The 18,169-nt window shown below is 59.2% G+C and overlaps 3 protein-coding genes across 5 annotated transcripts in view; all 3 read left to right on the top strand.

Annotated features, from left to right (window-relative positions):
• Positions 1–3,621, top strand: part of WDR59 (WD repeat domain 59) — a 48,363-nt gene extending 44,742 nt beyond the window's left edge. For 2 of the 3 annotated variants that reach the window (XM_072346664.1, XM_072346665.1), the window contains 3 exons: positions 593–719; positions 1,090–1,232; positions 1,922–3,308. In XM_072346664.1, coding sequence (XP_072202765.1) covers positions 593–719; positions 1,090–1,232; positions 1,922–2,157 — 506 coding nt within the window. In that variant the 3' untranslated portion in view covers positions 2,158–3,308. Of the gene's footprint in view, positions 1–592; positions 720–1,089; positions 1,233–1,921 lie in introns of all 3 variants that reach the window. The other variant, XM_072346663.1, reaches the window with a different exon arrangement.
• A 1,401-nt stretch (positions 3,622–5,022) lies between these two features.
• FA2H (fatty acid 2-hydroxylase) lies at positions 5,023–12,817 on the top strand. The gene is made up of 7 exons (XM_072346423.1): positions 5,023–5,297; positions 8,189–8,269; positions 9,076–9,218; positions 9,297–9,403; positions 10,548–10,720; positions 11,061–11,313; positions 11,918–12,817. Exons 1-7 carry the CDS (start codon positions 5,043–5,045, stop codon positions 11,995–11,997), a joined length of 1,092 nt encoding a protein of 363 aa, XP_072202524.1. The 5' UTR covers positions 5,023–5,042; the 3' UTR covers positions 11,998–12,817.
• Positions 12,818–13,474: 657 nt separating this feature from the next.
• On the top strand, positions 13,475–17,727 carry MLKL (mixed lineage kinase domain like pseudokinase). The gene is made up of 11 exons (XM_072346848.1): positions 13,475–13,499; positions 13,899–14,461; positions 14,630–14,743; positions 14,907–15,081; positions 15,507–15,604; positions 15,952–16,087; positions 16,204–16,288; positions 16,473–16,624; positions 16,802–16,851; positions 17,180–17,320; positions 17,687–17,727. Exons 2-11 carry the CDS (start codon positions 14,005–14,007, stop codon positions 17,725–17,727), a joined length of 1,449 nt encoding a protein of 482 aa, XP_072202949.1. The 5' UTR covers positions 13,475–13,499; positions 13,899–14,004.
• Positions 17,728–18,169: the final 442 nt, after the last annotated feature.

The raw sequence follows: 18,169 nt of genomic DNA, 5'->3' as shown, positions 1-18,169 counted from the left end.
GCAGCTGGGAAGGCTGGGTTCTTGGTGGCCTGAATAGCTGCTGCTCTGATGACATTTCCTGCTAATCTGAAGGTGTCAGAAACAAGTCACTCTTAAGGGCTACAGAGTTGAAGCATGGCTTGGGGCAGCATCAGCCCTGCTGGCAGTGAAGCTGTAGCCTGTCAGTGTCTTATCTTTGACATGGGAAATGGTGGGGCAATGGCTGTTAAAGGAGCTGATGTTGTCTTGTAGCAGTTAGCAGTACTGCCTGCAGGACACTGCATACAGAGGCCCCCTGATGTAACTGCAGCTCTGGTGGTGGGAATCCTGCCTGCCCAAGAAAGAGGAACCCAGGCCTTCCAGGGTTAACGTTCCCAAGGAATTGCCTGAATGTTTTTTAAAAGAGGGCAGGAGGCAAAAGGGATTCCTGCATTTCACATCTCTGCCTCCCCGTGCCGTCACCAGAAGCACAGGGGTTGCCATTGGTTTTCTGCACCAGAGCTGCATCTGGGGGAGCTCTGAGGGCGGTGATGTGGCCATGTTATGTGCATCTCGTGCTGGTGAGGGCTGCGCTTTCTGAGATGTGCTCACAACGCTCTTCTGATGCCTGCAGCAAACAAGGACACCGAGCAGGCCTCCACTCCCTGGTGTGAGTCTTCTCCGGATGAGTTCCGCTACAGCAACCTGATGTATCCCGACCATCGGGAGCGCGAGAAGGACCAGCATGAGAAGAACAAAAGGTGGGTTGTAGAGCCCGCCTTGGTGCGTTCCGGGTATGGCAGCCTGAGCTCTGAAGCCTGGTCTCTGCTGGTGCTTTGAAACCAGAAGGGAAGTAGCAAGGCTGCTCCTCCACCTTCAGGTGGTAACTTGGGGAAGCTGGGTACTGCAGATCAACTCTGCTGGGTTTCCATGTGGTACGTGGGGGCTCCTTGGGGCCCTCCCGTTAGACAGAACCAGCCAGGGGCAGACTGGTAGATGCAATTCAGCATCATGTGGGAAGTGATCTGTTGTGCTTCCACAATGTGAGCTGGTTCCCATCACTAGGAATGGGACCGCAGCCAGACTGAGAGCACATCAGGTGGATAGAGCACAATTTGTTTTCTCCTCAAGGCTCCTGGATCCTGCCAACACACAGCAGTTTGATGACTTTAAGAAGTGCTATGGTGAAATCCTCTATCGCTGGGGTCTGCGAGAGAAGAGAGCTGAGGTCCTCAAGTTTGTCTCCAGTCCTCCTGATCCCCACAAAGGAATTGGTGAGAACCTGCTTCAGTCTCCTCTGGTTGTCCAGGCAGGGTCACGACTCCTGTGCGGTGAAGGTTGGTGACTTCATTGTGGTATCTCCTTCACGGTGAGCAGCCAAGGCATCAATATCGCTGATATCCAATGTGCTCTCTATGGTGGGAAAACAAGGCTGTTCCTGTTTGTTCCTAGCTACACTTAGAGAGATGTGAGGCAGATGAGAGCAGCAGGAAGCCTTCCACTCTGCAGCGTGTCTCAGTCTAGAAATGGCACGTGTTCCATCCAACAGCTGTTTAGCCATCAGTGGGCCAGCCTGTGTCCCAGCACTGACTGCCTGTCAGTGCTGACAAGTCTTGGCCCTTTTTGAAGACAAACTGAGGTCTGTGAAACACAGATTGTTGTCCCACTGTGAAGGAGGATCCCTCCTGCTCTGATGTGAGCAACAGCTGATGGTCTCATGTTGCACCAAGGGAGGTTCGGGTGGGATGTTAGGAGCAGTTTCTTCTCCCAAAAAGGGGGGAGTCCCCATCCCTGGAGGTGTTCCAGAACTATGGGGACGTGGCACTGAGGCTGTGGTCAGTGGGCACGGTGGGAGGGGGCTGGGTTGTGACTCGGGGACCTGAGAGGTCTCTCCCAACTTCAGTGATTCAGTGGTTTCCAGCAGCACTGATCATCTCGCTCTCCATTTCTTCCCTCCCACCAGAGTTCGGTGTGTACTGCAGCCACTGCCGCAGCGAGGCGCGGGGCACCCAGTGCGCCATCTGCAAGGGCTTCACCTTCCAGTGTGCCATCTGCCACGTGGCCGTGCGGGGCTCCTCCAACTTCTGCCTGACGTGTGGGCACGGTGGCCACACCAGCCACATGATGGAGTGGTTTCGCACACAGGAGGTGTGCCCCACGGGCTGCGGGTGCCACTGCCTGCTGGAGAGCACCTTCTGAACAGCATGAGAGCAGAGCATGCCAGGAATGGGATTCGGGATGGGATTCCCAAGCCACGTTGACTCAACTCTGCAGCATCTGGAGGAGCTGTGCGGGGAGCCGGTGCGGGACTTGTGGTGGTGTGCCGGCATTCTGAGTGCTTCCAGTGTCCCTGTGCTTCCCAGGTTGTTTTCAGACCACTTGGACCAAACTCCAATGTGTCCATTGCTGGCGATGGATGCCACACCACAAAGCTCGTGCTTGTCCTACAGGAGGAGTGTAAATATTGGCTGGTCTCTGCCAGGCTGAGGAAGGGCTTCGGAGTTCCTTTGGAAAGCGCTGGAGTGGCAGAGCCAGGCTTTGCCCCAGTTGTGTGTGTCGTGTCTTTCCAGGTGCCTCCAGGTGGGCCCCGGGGTGAGCTGGGCAGAGCCTTCTTCACACAATAATGTGCAGGCAGCAGAGAGCTCTGCAGGCTCACTGTCATCTATGCTCAACGAGTGGCTGTGCTCCAAGTCACTTTCTGAACCAACAAGTTCCTTATTTGTGAACTGCTGTTTACACTGCTGAGGTTATCCCATAAAGGAAGGCTGAAATGACGTTTTCAGCATTATTTCCTAAATAGCTTCCTCCCTCTGCTCCGTACCAGCGCCTGATGTGAGAAGCCCAGCCACGCAACCACAGCCACTAGGATTAGTTTCTTTCTTCCAGGAGTTTATTGCTATTCAGTAAGTGTCTCTGCGCTCTGCTCCGGGTGATTCAGTGCACTTTAACTCGCCTATCCCTGCCTTGCTGGCAGCTCGTCCCCAGGGCTGGGAGAGGTGGCCGCCTTTCTGTTTGGGATCCACGGCAGGTTTCGAGGACTGCAGGTCTCCCCTTGTCTGCGGGGGGCAATGCAGAAAGCCTCGGCTTCCTTCTTGGGAAGACACGAGGAGAATGTTTGCTCCGTGCGGGGGGAAACTGATGAGTAACTTGGGGTGATTTCAAGGGGAAAAAGGGGCTCGGAAAAGTGGTGGGGATAACAGGCAACAGGTTTGTGCCTTCCGTTTGAGAATGGCCTGGGTGGGTCCCCCTCTCTGGGGCTGTGCCTGTGTAACTCAGGCTGTGGGTTCCTGCTGTGGAACGAGCAGAAGGTGTCTCTTAAACATTAAAGTTATTTTTTGAAGCGTGTTCTGGCAGAGCTGTGGTTGCTGTGCCGGGGCAGCCCTCCCTCCCCGTGTCATTACACTGCTCTTGCTGTGCATCCTCAGGCAGCCCTGTGCTGGGGGTCCCATTCCTCACACCCACACCCGCTTCCCCTCCATGTCACCCTGGGAGTGACATGGCCACCCCACAGCTCCCTACGTGACAGCCCTCCATCCCTGCTGTGCCTTCATTTCCATGCTCGGGAGTGCACGTCTGGGCTGGGAGGGAAGATAGACTTGTTATTTAAAAATGACAGGCTGACAGAGCGTGGTATTTGCACGTTATTACAGATCATTACAGGCTATCTCCTTAGTATCTGGATGCCTCGCAGGTGGAGGGCGGCTGATGCTTCGCGGTGTGGTGGAAAACCTCGCGGGGTTTGTGCAACCCTGCTGAGGGAGGAGGAACTTCTTCCCGGACGCTCTCACACCCTGCAGCAGCGCGGTGCGCGCCTTGGGAACGCTCTTGCTCAATGCAGCGACTGGGAGGAGGCAGGAAGGGCTGATTCCCACTGGCCTGAGCAGAAAGCTGCCAAGGGACCCCCCGTCCCCGCGGTGCCACATCTGCATGAGCTGCTTCCTGTGCAGCCACATCCGCATTAAGCCCGCGTCAGGGCTGCGGGGCGCCTCATCCTGCACAAACACTGTGGGCACATTCCTGCATCCAGTGGGCAGGTAAACCAGTTTGAGGGCTGCCAGCATCGGAAGTGCCCGTGGTCACGCTGGGGGCTGGAGTCCCTCTGCATCTGAATGCACACTTGCAGGGTGCTGCCCGTCCCTGTGGCTCCATGGGGACGTGAGGGATGCAGGGTGCTCCCTGCTTTGGGTGCTCCCTGCTTTGGGTGCTGCACTCCAGGCGCACCCCAGGGCTGGGGGTCGTCCAGTTCCTCTTCCACCCTCATCCCCAAATGGAAACCCTGCCTTGCCCCGAGACTTGGGAACCTCAAAATGAGGACGGCTTTGAGCTGCTGCTGGGCGGAAGGTGCCACACGGGGGCACGGCTGGCTGCTGTGGAACCTGCCCCGATTAAAGGCTTTGCTCCGCAGCCGGGCCCGGGGTGCTGCAAGGCACTGGGGGCTGCGTTCCTGTGCAGGGTGCACCCGTGGCTGCGCTGTGGGTAGGGGTGTCCCCCGGGGCAGCCGCACACCCACGGGGGCGGAAGCCGCGGCGGGTAGGGAGGGGCTGGGGGATAATGGGAAGGAGAAGCGCGGCTGCCCGCAGTGATTTCTTTATCTCCCTTTTGCTGCGCTCCCGGAGGGCGTCTCGGGGGCGCTCGGTCCTGCCCTTCCAGCCGGGACCCATCGGGTTCGTTGCATCGGTGACGAATAAACCCACAACGAGCCGCGGGGCTTCGCTATGGGGGCAGGGGAACAGGACCTGCGCCCCCATTGCTCCCAGGGCTGCCCGTAGCCACGGGGTCCCCCAGCATCACCCCATCCTCCTGGGTACTCGCACACCTCCATCGCCCCGGGGGGTCCCGCATTTCCGCCGTTCCTCCGGGGTTCCCGCATCGCCCCCATCCCCGCATCGCCCCCAGCCCCGCGTCCCCTCACCCCGTATTCCCGCACCTGCCGGGTGGGCGTGGCCACCCTCCTCGAGCCCCTCCCCCTTTTCCTCCCTCCGCCCAATGGGCGCACGGAGGGGGCGGGGCTTCTCCGCATAATGAGAGGCGCGGGCGCGCAGGTGGCGGCAGAGCGCGGCGGGGCCGGGGCCGGGCGGGGGGCCATGGCGGCGCCGCGCTCCTTCAGCGCCGCGGAGGTGCGGGATCGCTGCGCGCGGGGCGAGTGCCTGGTGCGGTGCCGCCGCCGCCTGTACGACCTGAGCGGCTTCGTGCGGCTCCATCCCGGCGGGGAGCGGCTGCTGCGGAGCCGCGCGGGCACCGACGTGAGCGCCGCGCTGGACGGGCCCCCGCACCGACACTCGGCCAACGCCCGGCGCTGGCTCGAGCAGTACTACGTGGGAGAGCTGCGGGACGAGCAGGTAGCGGGGCGGTGCGGGGCACCGTTGGGAGCGGCCTCGGAGGTTGTGGGGTGTGCGGGATGTCCCGGGGATGGGGGGAGCGGAGCGGGGTCCGTAGGGCGCCTCGGAGCTGGGCTGGGCGCTGCTGGGATCCGTACGGCGCCCTGGAAGCGGCGCAGGAAGTTTGGGGTCTGCGGGAGGTGCTGGGTGAGGGTTGGGACGCGCGGAGGCCTCAGGGTGATCCGGGGTTGGGCTGGGCACAGTGGGGTCTGCGGTTGGATCTGAAGCGCTATGGGAGGTTTGGGGTCTGTATGGTGCCTTAAGGGTGAGCTGGGACGTATATGGAGTCTGTAGGGTGCCCCGGAGTCGAGCTGGGCACTGCAGCGGCTGTAGGATAGAGCAGAAGTTGGGTAGGAAGTATGGGATCTAATAGGGCAAGCTGGGAATGCACGGCAAGTCTGGGGTCAGTGGGGCGTACTGGGGTGGGGTGAGGTGTCTATAGTGTGTTCTAGGGGTGGGGGGGGGCTGTATGGGATCCGTAGGTTGTCCCAGAGTGGGGTTTGGCAGCATAGGGGTTGTAGGGTGTCATGGGGGTGGCGTAGCAGGTTTGGGGGTCTGTAGGTTGCCTCGAGAGTCGGGGAGGAGGTGTGGGATCCATAGGGTGTGCTGGGGGAGTGAGTTGATGTGCGTGGGGCCGATAGGGTGCCCCGGAGTTGGAGCGAGCAGTGTGGGGTCTGCGGGGCACCCGGCTCCCATGGGAGCATGGGACGGAGCTGCACGGTGCCTGCAGGGCGCCCCGAGGGCTGCGCAGTGTCTGCGGGGTGCCCCTTGTTCCTGTTTATGGGGCTGAGCTTCGTGGGGCGCTCAGGGCCGTGGCCGTTCGGGGCCTGCAGGGGTTGGGACGTGGGGCAGGGTGCGCGTGGAGCGCCCAGCGCGTGTGGTGCAAAGGTCCGGGGCACACCCAGGTTCCGGGGGAGGTCTGCGGGTGGCGGCGGGGCTGGGACCCACGGGCTGCGATCCGGGGTTGGGTGCCGGAACCGCAGCCGGGCTGTTGGGCTGTACGGAGCGGGGCTGCGGGGTGCAGCAGCGGAGCGCTGTGCGTTGACCGAGCGCCCGGTGCCGCGGGGTCGTTGACCGGCGGTGCGTCCCGGCGCTGTTTGCTCGCTGGCCCCGCACGGACGTAGCCGTTCGGCGCTCGACTCTTCCAGCCCCCAAACCCCGGCGTTGGCAGCGCCTTTATTGGGACGCCGCCGCCACGACAAGCCCGACGGGTTCGGTCGAGCGCTGGCACCGGCCAAACGGGCTCCGTGCAGCTGCACGAAGGCAAATACCGGTGCGATAACACCGGAGCGAGGGGATCGCGCGCTGCCTGGCACGGGATAACGCGTCCCGGCTCGCAGTGGCACCGGGGTGAGAGCAGCCCCGCTGGGGCCGGCGTGCGCCCTTGGTGATGCTCGGGGCGGACGCGGCCCCGGTGGGGGTTTGGAGGAGGTGCTGCCCCATAGGAATGAGAGTTTAATTAAACGCGAGCCCGGCTTAATTACGGAGCGTGTGGGTCCGGGGGCAGCCCCAGCAGGCAGGCGGCTATCGGGGCTGAATCACCCACCCCCATTTCCATTTCCATGGCCGAACGGCGCGCACGGAGCGCAAGGGAGACGAGGAGCGGCAATTAGCTCAGCGAGACGGCGGGGTTTAACAGCTTCTCCGGGGGGGAACCGGCTCGTGTAATTAGCCGGCAATTTGAGAGTGGGGCTTTCATCAGAGCTCCGCGGGGCTGCGCGACGCTGCCGTGAGTCACCGCGCATCTCCCGGCGCCGTGTGAGCTCAGCGGTACGTAGGCGCTCACCTGTAGGGAGGTGTGGTCATAAAAAAGGCCCTTTTCTATGATTATTTTGCCCACGTTTTGCGGATCGCCTCACCTCGCACCTACTTCTCATCGCCCCGTGATTCACGGGATGAAGGAGGCGGGGCGGTGACGCGGGCACGGTGGGGGTGAACTCGGGGTGCCCGAACCCCGCAGGCCGATGGGGGTCGTGGTGCCGCGCGGTGGAGCCGCACCGCAGCCTTCCTTCGCTTCCCAGCACGGCTGCCCGCGGCCGGGGCGAGGTGTAGGGCGGCGGCGCTCCGTGGGAGCGGCTTTCCCTGCCTTACATCACGGCTCCGGCAGGACCTGTTCTCCCTGCGACGCGTCGCAGGCAGCGGCTGCATCGCCCACGGACACAGCCCTGCGGCCGCCTCTTCTCCGGCTGCCGTGGGGGGTTTCGATCCCGCTATTTCCCCCTTCGGAGCCCGCGTCAACCGTCAGCTTTAGGTTTCTCGAGTCTCCCCGTTCGCCGTCGGTTCTGTTGCCCAGCCCGCGTGTCACCTTGTCCCACCGGCGGTGCCCGGGGTCGGCCGACGTCCCCGCGTCAGCATCACGAGTGCCCCATAAAGCCCTGGCTGCACGCCGAGGTAACGCTGGGGCCGTGTCAGCTCCCCGTGGAGCTGTGTGGGGCCGTCCCACGTGTCCCAACCGCCCGGGGAAAACCTACGGCTGGTTAATGGGTAACTGAGGTGACGAGGCAGGGGAAAGGCGCGCTGGCACCGGGGGGTGCGGAGGGATGGAGGCGCCGCCGCGTCTCTGCTGGTGGGTGAGGCCACGTGGAGGAGATTCCTTCTTTTTCTCCATCCTTGTGACGTGGTCCCTCCGTATCTCGCTGTCACAAACATCACGGTGCCCTCCAGCCACAGCACGAGTCCCTGCGGGAACTCTGCATTCAAGAAACACGTGGATGTGGTTCACAGGGACGTGATTAGCAGGCGCTGTTGGTGGTAGATGAGCGGTTGGACAAGACCATCTTGGTGATCTTTATCAATTGTGATCATCTTGTGGTTCCTCAGCACTCCCAAACCTTCATTCCTTCTTGTTGCAGAGCTGCCCCAAGGTGGAGAAGCCATTGGACGCTGCGGCCCCGCGGCTGGATCCCCGCTGCAAGCCGGTGGACGTGGGCACGGTGAGGCCGCGCTCTGCCCTTCGCCCCGCGCAGATGGCACAGTGATGCCTTTATGGCCCAGGAGCAGCCGCTCTGGGAGGCTCTTGTGTGGTGCTGATGCCTTCCTTTGACAGCAGCTTTGCCCTTAGAAGCAGGACGTGCTGCTAAGTCACACCTCACGCCCTTTATTTCTTTATTTCTATTCGTTTCTGATTTGCTTTTTCCCTTTGGCTGAGCTATAAGGGATGTCCTGCCGGGCAGGCTGAGCTCCACGTCCCACTGTTTCTCCCTGTCCCCAAGATGCCTTTGGGTGCCTCTCATTGCACCACTTGGCTGCTGTGCTAAGTGCTCTTTGGGGAGCACCAGCCTTTATCTTGCCAAGGGACTTTATCTGACCAACAGGAAACTCTTCGTTCCCTATGACTATTTTGCCACCGATTGCCTTTAAGAGAGGATCTTTCCTTTGGTTGCATCCCAAAATGACATTTTGTCCTCAGGTCCCGTTGGTGTGGGACATCTGTATTCATTCCCGTGCATGCTGGGGTTGTTACCCTGCTGGGTGACCACATCCATCCCTACCCAGACCCCACAGGCAGTGGCACAGCTGCCCAGAGAGGTGGGGGAGTCTCCATCCCTGGAGGTGTCCCAGAGCCGTGGGGATGTGGCACAGAGGGATGCAGGCAGTGGGCACGGTGGGGTGGGCTGGGGTTGGGGACCTGAGTCCTTTCCCAGCCTTAATGATCCCATGCATCCCCCTGGATTGTGGGTACTGTGGGATGGGGACGGGCTGACCCTGAGGGACCTAACGAACAGCCCTGTGCCCCCAGGACCTGGTGGACTGGCGGAAGCCCTTGCTGTGGCAGGTGGGCTACCTGGGGGAGAAGTACGACGAGTGGGTGCACCAGCCTGTGGATCGGCCCATCCGCCTCTTCCACTCGGATTTTTTTGAGGCCCTCTCCAAGACGGCATGGTGAGCGTCCTGGGGCATGGGGGGGTGGGCTTGTAGATGCGTGCGTCTGCCCCCCTGACCCATCCCCTCTCTCTGTAGGTACGTGGTGTTCCTGGTGTGGACCCCCGTGGTGCTCTACCTCAGCTGGGTCAGCTACACGACCCTGGCGCAGGGCAACACCAGGCTCTTCTCCTCCTTCACCACAGGTACGACCCATCCCCGGCCTTCAGCGGGCACCTGCATGAGCACAGGCAGTCCCCAGCCCCCACAGCCCCCAGCATGTCCCCTGCATGAAGCCACCCGTGCTGGCTGAGGGCTGAGCTTGCCTCGCTCCCCTGCCTGTCTTTGGGGGAGGATGGTGGGTTTGTTCCTAGGGAGAGCTGCTGCCCCAGAGGGTGGAGGGCACAGAACAGGCAGCCCAGGGCAGCAGGCACAGCCCAGGGCAGCAGGCACAGCCCAGGGCAGCAGGCACAGCCCCGAGCTGCCTCCCTTCCTCCATACCCAAAACTAAGCCCTGCTGCTCACCAATGGCCACGTCCCTTTGCGCTGCCACCCACTGCCCTGACACTGGGGATGGCTGAACAAACACTGCTCTCACACCACCAGCCTCGCACAGAGCACGGCTTGTTCACCCAGCACCCCCCCCTGAATCCACCACTGTGTGCAGCCCCGGCAGCGGGCAGCGGGCGGCTGGGTGACAGCTTTGTTGTTGGCCCTGCTGCGGGTGCCACCCTGTGCCAGCTGCGCCGCTCGGCCCAAAATCAGAGCAGGTTTTGATGTTCTGGGTTCCCTGCCTCCCTTCCAGCTAGAATAAATCCATCCTTTTGTTCCTCCGCATTCTTTTTCCATCTTTCTGGCATTCCAAAACCTGCTTCCTGGCTCCCCGTGCAGGGTGACGTGCTGCACACCGGGCACCCTGCTGCCCTGAGGGTGTTTTCTTCCCCGTTGCCACAGTGCTTCGGTTTGGGGGAATTTTGTGAGGGAGGATGCAGGGTTTGCTGGCACCAAAAGGAGGAGGTGGTGGAAAAATGCGCTGCGGGGGGGAAAGTGCCTGACAGCTGTGTGCTCTGCCAAACAACAACACAGCGGCGACTCTGTTCTGCTGCCACAAGCGCTGCCTGTGTCTGTTGGGTCGCATTGCTTGTTTGGGTGGGAAAAGCTGCTCCGTAGGGACATACTTGCAGCCCCAGCTGGCATCAGCTACTCCCCCAAATAGCACAAATTAAGGGGGAACCAAACAGAAGTGTGGGGAGAGGCGAGCTTCACCCAGCGGCTGACATCAGGATGGCAATGGATAGAAGCACGTGCATCCCACCAGCCCCGCTGACTGCTGCATGTCTCATTGTGTAGAGTACTCCATCCCCGTGCACAAATACTACTTCCCCTTCATCTTCCTCCTGGGGATGTTCCTGTGGTCCCTGCTAGAGTACCTCATCCATCGCTTTGTCTTCCACATGAAGCCACCCGCTAGTAACTACTATCTCATCACCCTGCATTTCTTGCTGCACGGGCAGCACCACAAGGTGAGCTGCAATGCTTCTGCTGCACTCGGGGTATCCTTGCCCTTTGCTAATGCTGGAGGATGAGCTTGGAGCAGCTGGAGTTAAACCAGGAGCCCTGAGTGCAGGACTTGGAAAGCAGTGGGCTCCCTCTAGCTTCGCTGGGGGTATGATATGACGGTGCCTGCGAGCTGGAGCCACCACCTTGCTCACGACGCATCTCAGGGTGGGAGGGATCCTGGGGGTGTGCTTTGCCATGCGTGGGCACAGGGATGGTGTTGCCCTGTGGGATGGGTGCTCCCAGCTCTTTGGTGGCTTTGGGGTAAGTGAGGAGCTCGCCGTCCCATCGTCTCTCTGCTTCCAGTCCCCCTTTGACAGCTCCCGCCTGGTCTTCCCCCCGGTGCCGGCCTCTCTGGTGATCGCCTTCTTCTACAACGTGCTGCAGCTGCTGCTGCCCGAGGTGCTGGGGCTCTCTCTCTTCGTTGGGGGGCTGTGTGGCTACGTGGTGTACGACATGATGCACTACTACCTGCACTACGGCTCGCCAAAGGAAGGCACCTACCTGTACGGGCTGAAGGCGTACCACGTCAAGCACCACTTTGAGCACCAAAAATCAGGTAGCGCCGCGTTCCTGTGCATGTGCCTTGCTGACTTGGGAATGGGCACGGAGGTTGGGCACAGCATGGGGCAGGGGGTGTCAATGACAGACGAAGTGCCCCTCTGTGGGATCCCTGCTACGTGCCCATCTTGCCATCAGACAATGGGACGCCATGCCCAGCCCTTCCTTGCGGCACCATTGGCGGGCGCAGGGTGAGGCCCAGGGCTTCCCTTGCTCTGCCCCACGCCTTTCCCTTGCTCAACCTGCCCTTTGCCCGGTTTCCTAGGAGAAAGCACCCTGTCCAGATAAGCTATCATCCCAGCCGGCTCCTCTCGTTCCCTCTGCTCTTCCTCCTCGCCCTTGCTTGTTGCCCTGGGGCTGGGTGACGAGCCATCCTCCCTGAAACACCGTCAGTCCTGTAGGAGGGCCGCCCTGCTTCAGTGTCATCACCGAGCTGGGTGATGCTTCTGTCCCTCCCAGCCACGTGGTGGGCTCCTGCAGAACCTGGGGTGTCGCTGCTCTCTGTCGTGGCTCCCTCTGTCCCGGTGGCACAGGCCTGGTTAGCGTTGTCCCCAGCCTTCCAGCAGTGCCATGCACTGAGTGCTCTCTTGCCTCCCTCGTAGGCTTCGGCATCACCACCCGCTTCTGGGATCACCCCTTCCGGACGCTCATCCCTGAAGAGACCTTTGAGAAAGAGGACTGATGGCCCCACAGCACTCAGCCGTCTGTGCTCAGAGCTGCCAGGGCCGCGGGGGAGAATATTGTGCTGCTGAGGGTCTGCACTGTCCCTCCTCTCCTTCTCTGCTGCCCATGGAGCTGCTCCATCCCCACGGTGCCACAGTGGGGCCAGGAGGGGAGGGATGTGGGGAGGGGACCAGAGGAGGCAGCTGGGGCTCCAGCTCTTCCCATTGCGGGCACTGATGAATGGGCACCTCTGTGCCTGAAGGATGAAGTGCCGGGTGCCTCAAGCCCCCCCTCCTGCACCCCATACCCCCACCCTCTCAGCGTACCTCCCTGAGCCGCCCGATGCACTGCACCCAACTCCTACCCAGGGGCTCCTGTCTCTTGGGTTACCTGGGGAGGGGGACAATTAAACAAGGGAAACAAAACCAAACCAGCACTGCCTGCTCGTGCAATGGGGTTTCCTTGCTCTGTGGTGCCAGGTAGGCATCTGGCAGGGCTGGGCTCGGCCTGTCTCTAACCAGCGCTCCCCGTCCCCCTGCCACATTTGTTGACTTCCCAGTTGTTTGTAGTCCTCGGCTACTTGAAACTACAACTCCAATGAATGGAATTGCTAAAAAGGAAATGCCTTTTTTTTTTTGTTTGTTTGTTTAGTTTTTTTCTTTTTTTTTGGCTGATCTTGTGATTATTATTATTATTTTTATTTCTAATGTTTACCGCAGATATTTAAAGGTTCTGAATGAAGCTATTATGTACGACTGTAGACGTGACAATTGTAAATAAACTGTATATTTTGAGAAATAAAACCTTTCCCCAGGGCCTGGCTCTGGGGTTGCTCCTGAGGTCACCATCCCTTGCTGTCACCTTTCCCACCTCCCTGTGCTGATTGGTGTTGTGGCGCTGAGAAAAGCAGAGCTCTAGCAGCGAGGGAGCTGCTCGCTGCCCATCAGCTGTGTGACAGCCAGCCCTCTGTGGTTGGAAAGGCCCCGGGGCCACTTCCCCGGCGTTGGGCAATGGGTGTCAGTGTCACGTGTGGCCCCCTGCTTCCCAAAATTGACCTGCAAAGTTTCCTGCTCTCCGGGTAGGGGTCAGGCATTGCCTTCCTCACCTGCAACGCACTTCCTCTGACGGTGAATGGGCAGAGATTGGGAGGGCTTGGTGGTCAGGCTGGAATTGGGGCTGGGGGCTGCTCCCTGCCCCACTGCCCCCCTGCAGGGCTGCGATGCTCTGGAGCTGGCACCAAGCAGCGCCCTTGTAAAGCTGCGTGGCAAAAGGGGTTGGAATGGCAGCTTCCCATGGGTGGTTCCTCCTTCCAGCACCCCGGTCCTGCATGGAGGGGATAGAGGGGGGCACTGCGTGTCTGCACCATCCTCCATCAGCTGGAGTGTCTTTCCTGTGACGGCGATTCCACGTTGCACAACACTTCTTCCGCTGCCAGGAAAGCACCCTATAAACCCACACATCACCGGTTCCTCTCCAGTCTGCAGAGGCAGCTGGAGGAGGAGGCGAGCAGCACGGGGCCAGGTAAGCTGCGCTGTTTGATCTCAGTTAGCAAAGGTTCTCTGAGGGGAGAGGAGGTGACATGAAGAGACTGAGGCTGCCTGAATGCGGGAAAGCTGTTATTAGCTGGGTGGTAATGCTGGGGAGCGCAGCTGGGGGATGCTACTGGGAGATCACCCATCCTGCTTGGGCTTCTTCTGCTTTAATTCATGTAAAAGAAGCCCAAATCCCACAGGAGTTGGACCCATCAACCCTCCCATCTTGGGATATTTTGTGATGGTTCCTGTGATGGTACCGCTGCTATCAATGTCTTTGTTCACACGTGTCCACTCTGGTCTACACAAATGCCAGGAAGCAGAGCAGCCATGGGAGAGGGGAGGGCTGTGGGGTGTTGTGTGCCATGTTAAGGCTGTTCCTTAACAGCTAAGGTGCTGAGGATCCATACTGTATCTGTGAGCACTGCCCAGCGAACACCTCCAGCAGACACCTCTGTCCCACGTCCCCATCAGCCAAACCCTTTGCTGAAAGCATGGACATCATAGAGAAGGTCTTCTCCATCGCCCATGCCATCCACAGCCAGTTCGAGCACGTCAAGTGCTGCAAGCACCAGTGCCAGCGTCTCGTGGAGCGCATCCACATCCTGCTGGAGCCTGTGCGGGTCCTGCAGGCTCAGCCGTCGTGGCAGATCTCCCAGCATGAAGAGCAAATGCTGACCAAGCTGCTCCAGGCACTGGGGGAGGCGCAGAAGCTGGTGACGAAATACAGCCAGACCAGCTGGATCCAGAAGTTCCTGAGTGCCCGTAGCAGCGGAGAGGAGTTTGTTTGGGTGAACAGGAGCCTGGAGGACATCGCCCAAGGGCTCTCGCTGCTGCTACAAGCAGAGCAGAAGCAGGCATTGCTGGAGGCCTTCCAGACAAAGATCTGTCGCAGGCAAGATGCTGAGGATCTGAGGGATGACAAGGCTTTCCTGGACCAGGTGATCGCAAGTAAGAGCCCATTTAGCATCCCCTCCCCAGGACTGGAGGTTGGCTGGGAGCTGGCAGCCCACCCCAGCTTTGACATAATGTGAATGGTTGGGGAAAGCCAAAGGTACCAGAAAAACTGACAGTGCACATTCACCCAGCCCATCTCCATGCCTGTCTGTCTTACCCCAGGTACCAAAGAGCCTGAAGAAAAGGGCTGGGAGATCCAGATGGGCAGTCAGTGCATGGAGAGCAAGGTAGACTGGATGCAAGGCGAGCTGAACAAAATCGTGCATGTGATGGACAGTAAGTTGGTGCCACAAAAAGTTCTGCCCTTGCTCTCTGTGTCCCTTCCCCTTTTAGGAAGGATAAACACTCTTGTAAAGTGCTTTGCTAAGCCAGAGAGCCACTGGCTTTCCCCCAGCCCTACCTAATCTGTGCCTCATTCCTCCTGGCGTGGTGTGAACAGGCTTGAAGAAGGTCAATGTTGGTAAAAGGGAAGCCATCACAGAGATCGAGCGGAGCCAGCTCACCTTCCGCAGGCACCTGCAGGACACCGAGCGCTACGACCTCTATGAGGGAGAATATCTCAAGTACCCGGTTGCCATCAAAACCTTCAAGAGGCCGCTGACCACCGACACAGTGTGAGTTGTCCTGAGCTGGAACAGCACAGGGCAGTGGGACTGGGAGAAGGACGCAACATATCTTGCCCTTGGGACCTTTCAGTATCTAAAGGGGTTGGAAGAAAGAAGGGGTCAGACTGTTTAGTGGGGTCTGTTGTGACAGGAAAGGGGGAAATGGCATCAAACTAACAGAGGGGAGCTTCAGACCGGAGTTAAGTTAGAGGTTCTTTACAGTCAGGGCGGTGAGGCAGTGGCACAGGCTGCACAGGGAGCTGGTGGTGCCCCATCCCTGCACACAGCCAAGGTCAGGGAACGGGGCTGTGAGCACTGATGGAGCTGTGGGTGTCCCTGCTCAGTGTGGGGAGTGGGGGAGTGGAGTTTGGGGCCCCTTCCAACTCAAATCTTTCTGTGTCTCCATTTCCTCACTGTGATGTCCCTTTCTGCAGGAAGGTGAGAGACATCTTTGAGAAGGAGATTCAGACCCTGAAGAAGTTCGAGTCTCCCAACATCCTGCGCATGTATGGGATCTGCATTGAGGAGAAAGGTATGGGGTGCGGCATTTTGGGCTTCCTCTTACTTGCTGCCTGTCCCTAGTGCTAGCTGCTGGCAGGCAGCTTGAGGTGACACAAGGGGACATGCTTGAGGGGCTGCTTCCCCCATCTCTGCTGAGGCTCTTGCAGAGATGAGGCAGGTCTGTGCTGTAAAGTACTACAGCATTACATCAGATCCCATAAAGTCAGAGACACCCAGTCTAGTCCAGTTCAGTTCTACCCAGAAGAGCCAGCACTGGCTCACCGTGGTTGATGTAGACCCTGGGAGCTGTCCTGACATGAGCTGGGCTGTGGCTGTCCTGGGCCAGCTGCACCCTCAGCATGCATCTTCCTGCATCAGATGGGATCCCCTGCTTCTCCATCGTCATGGAGTATTGCAAGCACGGGACGCTGCGGGAGGTGCTGACCAAGCAACAGCATCTCTCCTGGGAAGTCCGCATTCGGATGGCCCTGGGAGCTGCAAGGGGCCTTTACAGGTGAGTTCCAAGTTGGTGACAGGCCACCTGGGGGGCCACCTGCACGCCTTGCTGTACCCCAAGGCGGAGGTGGGTCCAACACAGCACACATTGCTCTTGTTTCTGGCTGGCTGCAGATTGCATCAGACAGAGGAGAAGTCCCGACTGCACGGCTGCATCTGCAGCAGCAAGTTCCTGGTGGCTGGAGATTACTGTGTGAAGGTAAGGACCGTGCCTGGAGAAGCTCTAGAGGTAGGAGCAGGGGTTGGTGAGGTTGCATTTAGCTGTTAACCATGCATGTTGGAAAAGGGAGAGGAGATGCGGCCACAAAAGTTGAGCTGAGAACTGCTGACCAGCTTCACATTTCTAATAGCTCTCCCTTTCTCAATCTAACTTTCGCAAACAGCTGTCAGGATTTGAGCTGTGTGAAACAGAGTCTTCCATCAAGAGAAAAGTCAATAAGAAGAACTTGAACCAAGTCAGTATGTTGGCTTACGTTGCCCCTGAGAACCTGATAGACGTCTATTATCCCTACAAGAGGTCCTGTGAGATATACAGGTATGTCCGCCCCACAAGCCCTCCTGGGTGTGATGCCAGTGGACAGATGTCAAGCTGTGCATGGAGGCCGGGTTTAATCAGAGATTATTATCAGGTGTAGCCCCCAGCCCTCTCCATTAGAAAGGAGTATGATGTGGTGGGATGAACACTGAGAAACTCTTGTTTGTCTTTTTCCAGCTTCGGGATTGTGTTGTGGGAGATTGCAACCTCCAAAATCCCATTTGAAGGTGAGACAGATTTTGTCTACGGCCCTGTGTAAAAAACTCAGCATCCCATAGCGTGTGGGTCCCAGCACCTGGGTCTGCATGATGTCTTCACGGCTTCTGCACATGGTTAAACCACAAGAATGCAAGAAAGGTTGTCTCTATTTGTTGTTCCTATGCGGTGAAGCATTAAGGCATCCTGTTTCGATGGGGCCCAGCGGTGTCACGACAAAGATGGGGCAGTTCATTGCAGACATACTTTGGGTGGCCCCTTTGCTGGCTTCCCCATGGAGGAGGCTGTGGGATGGCATTGGTGGGCCTCCATATCTCCTAACGTCCCTGTTTCATTTAGGCTGCTCTCTCCAGGAGATCAGGGACAAAATCTGCGACCAGCAGTACCGGGACCCAGTGGGGGAAGATTGTCCTGAAGAGCTGGAGAAAATCATCAGCCAGTGTCGGGCCTTCGATCCGTTCCAGCGCCCGTCTGCTGAGCGTGAGTGTCCTGAAGACATTCCCCACGCATCCCTCAGTCAGACACCTCCGTGGTGAACCCGCACTTGTTTGCCATCACATTTTGCCCAGTTTTGTCTCTTGAGATCCCCCCCTTGTCCTGCTGACGCCGCCAGGCCTCCTAAGAGCAGGTTTCCTTCTGTAGCCGGCGTGCCCATGAGACTGTTCACACAACAGTTTCTCCACACCACGCACGGCCTGCTCTGCTCACCTGGCACAGCACAAAGGCAGCTCATTGCAAACTCAAAGCTGTGCTGTGGGGAAGGTGCATCCTTGGGCTCAGCATAGGCCTGGTGGGGCCCAGCGCACATTCCTCTGCTCGGGCTGACGCCGGCCTTGTCTTCCACAGAGATCGTGGACTTGCTGGCTGACCTGGAGAAGAGGAGGTGACCTGGAGGAGGGCAGCTAGCAGCAGAGAGCCTGAGCAGGCCGCCCAGACCGGCCTCCCTGCCTTCATCCCTGTGCCTGCAATAATCTCAGTGTCAATATATGTTTATTTGTTTAACTAAGACTGGAAGATCTCCGAGTGTTACTTCGCGTCCTCCTCAGCCCGCGGATGGGCCTGAAGACCGCCCAGCCCCGCCGCCACAGCAACCGCGATTTGAATCCCCTCCCGCTCCCGCTTATTGCGTCCCGGCGGCGCCTCCCCCAATCAAAACGCGCTTCCTGTCTCTTGGTCCCCGCCCTTTCCGTCCCTCGAGGATCTCACCGTCCAATCAGCCGGGCAGCTCTACCTCGACCGACCAATCAGAACACGCCTCACTTCACTCTGCTCTCCTCCTCCACAGTCCGTTCTCTGAGGCAGACTGACTGAGCGCTCGACCAATGAAAA

Source organism: Excalfactoria chinensis, chromosome 11, assembly GCF_039878825.1.
Source record: "Excalfactoria chinensis isolate bCotChi1 chromosome 11, bCotChi1.hap2, whole genome shotgun sequence".
NCBI classification, from domain to species: domain Eukaryota; kingdom Metazoa; phylum Chordata; class Aves; order Galliformes; family Phasianidae; genus Excalfactoria; species Excalfactoria chinensis.
The sequence above is the reverse complement of the archived record's forward strand: the minus strand, read 5'-3'. Positions and strand labels throughout refer to the sequence as shown.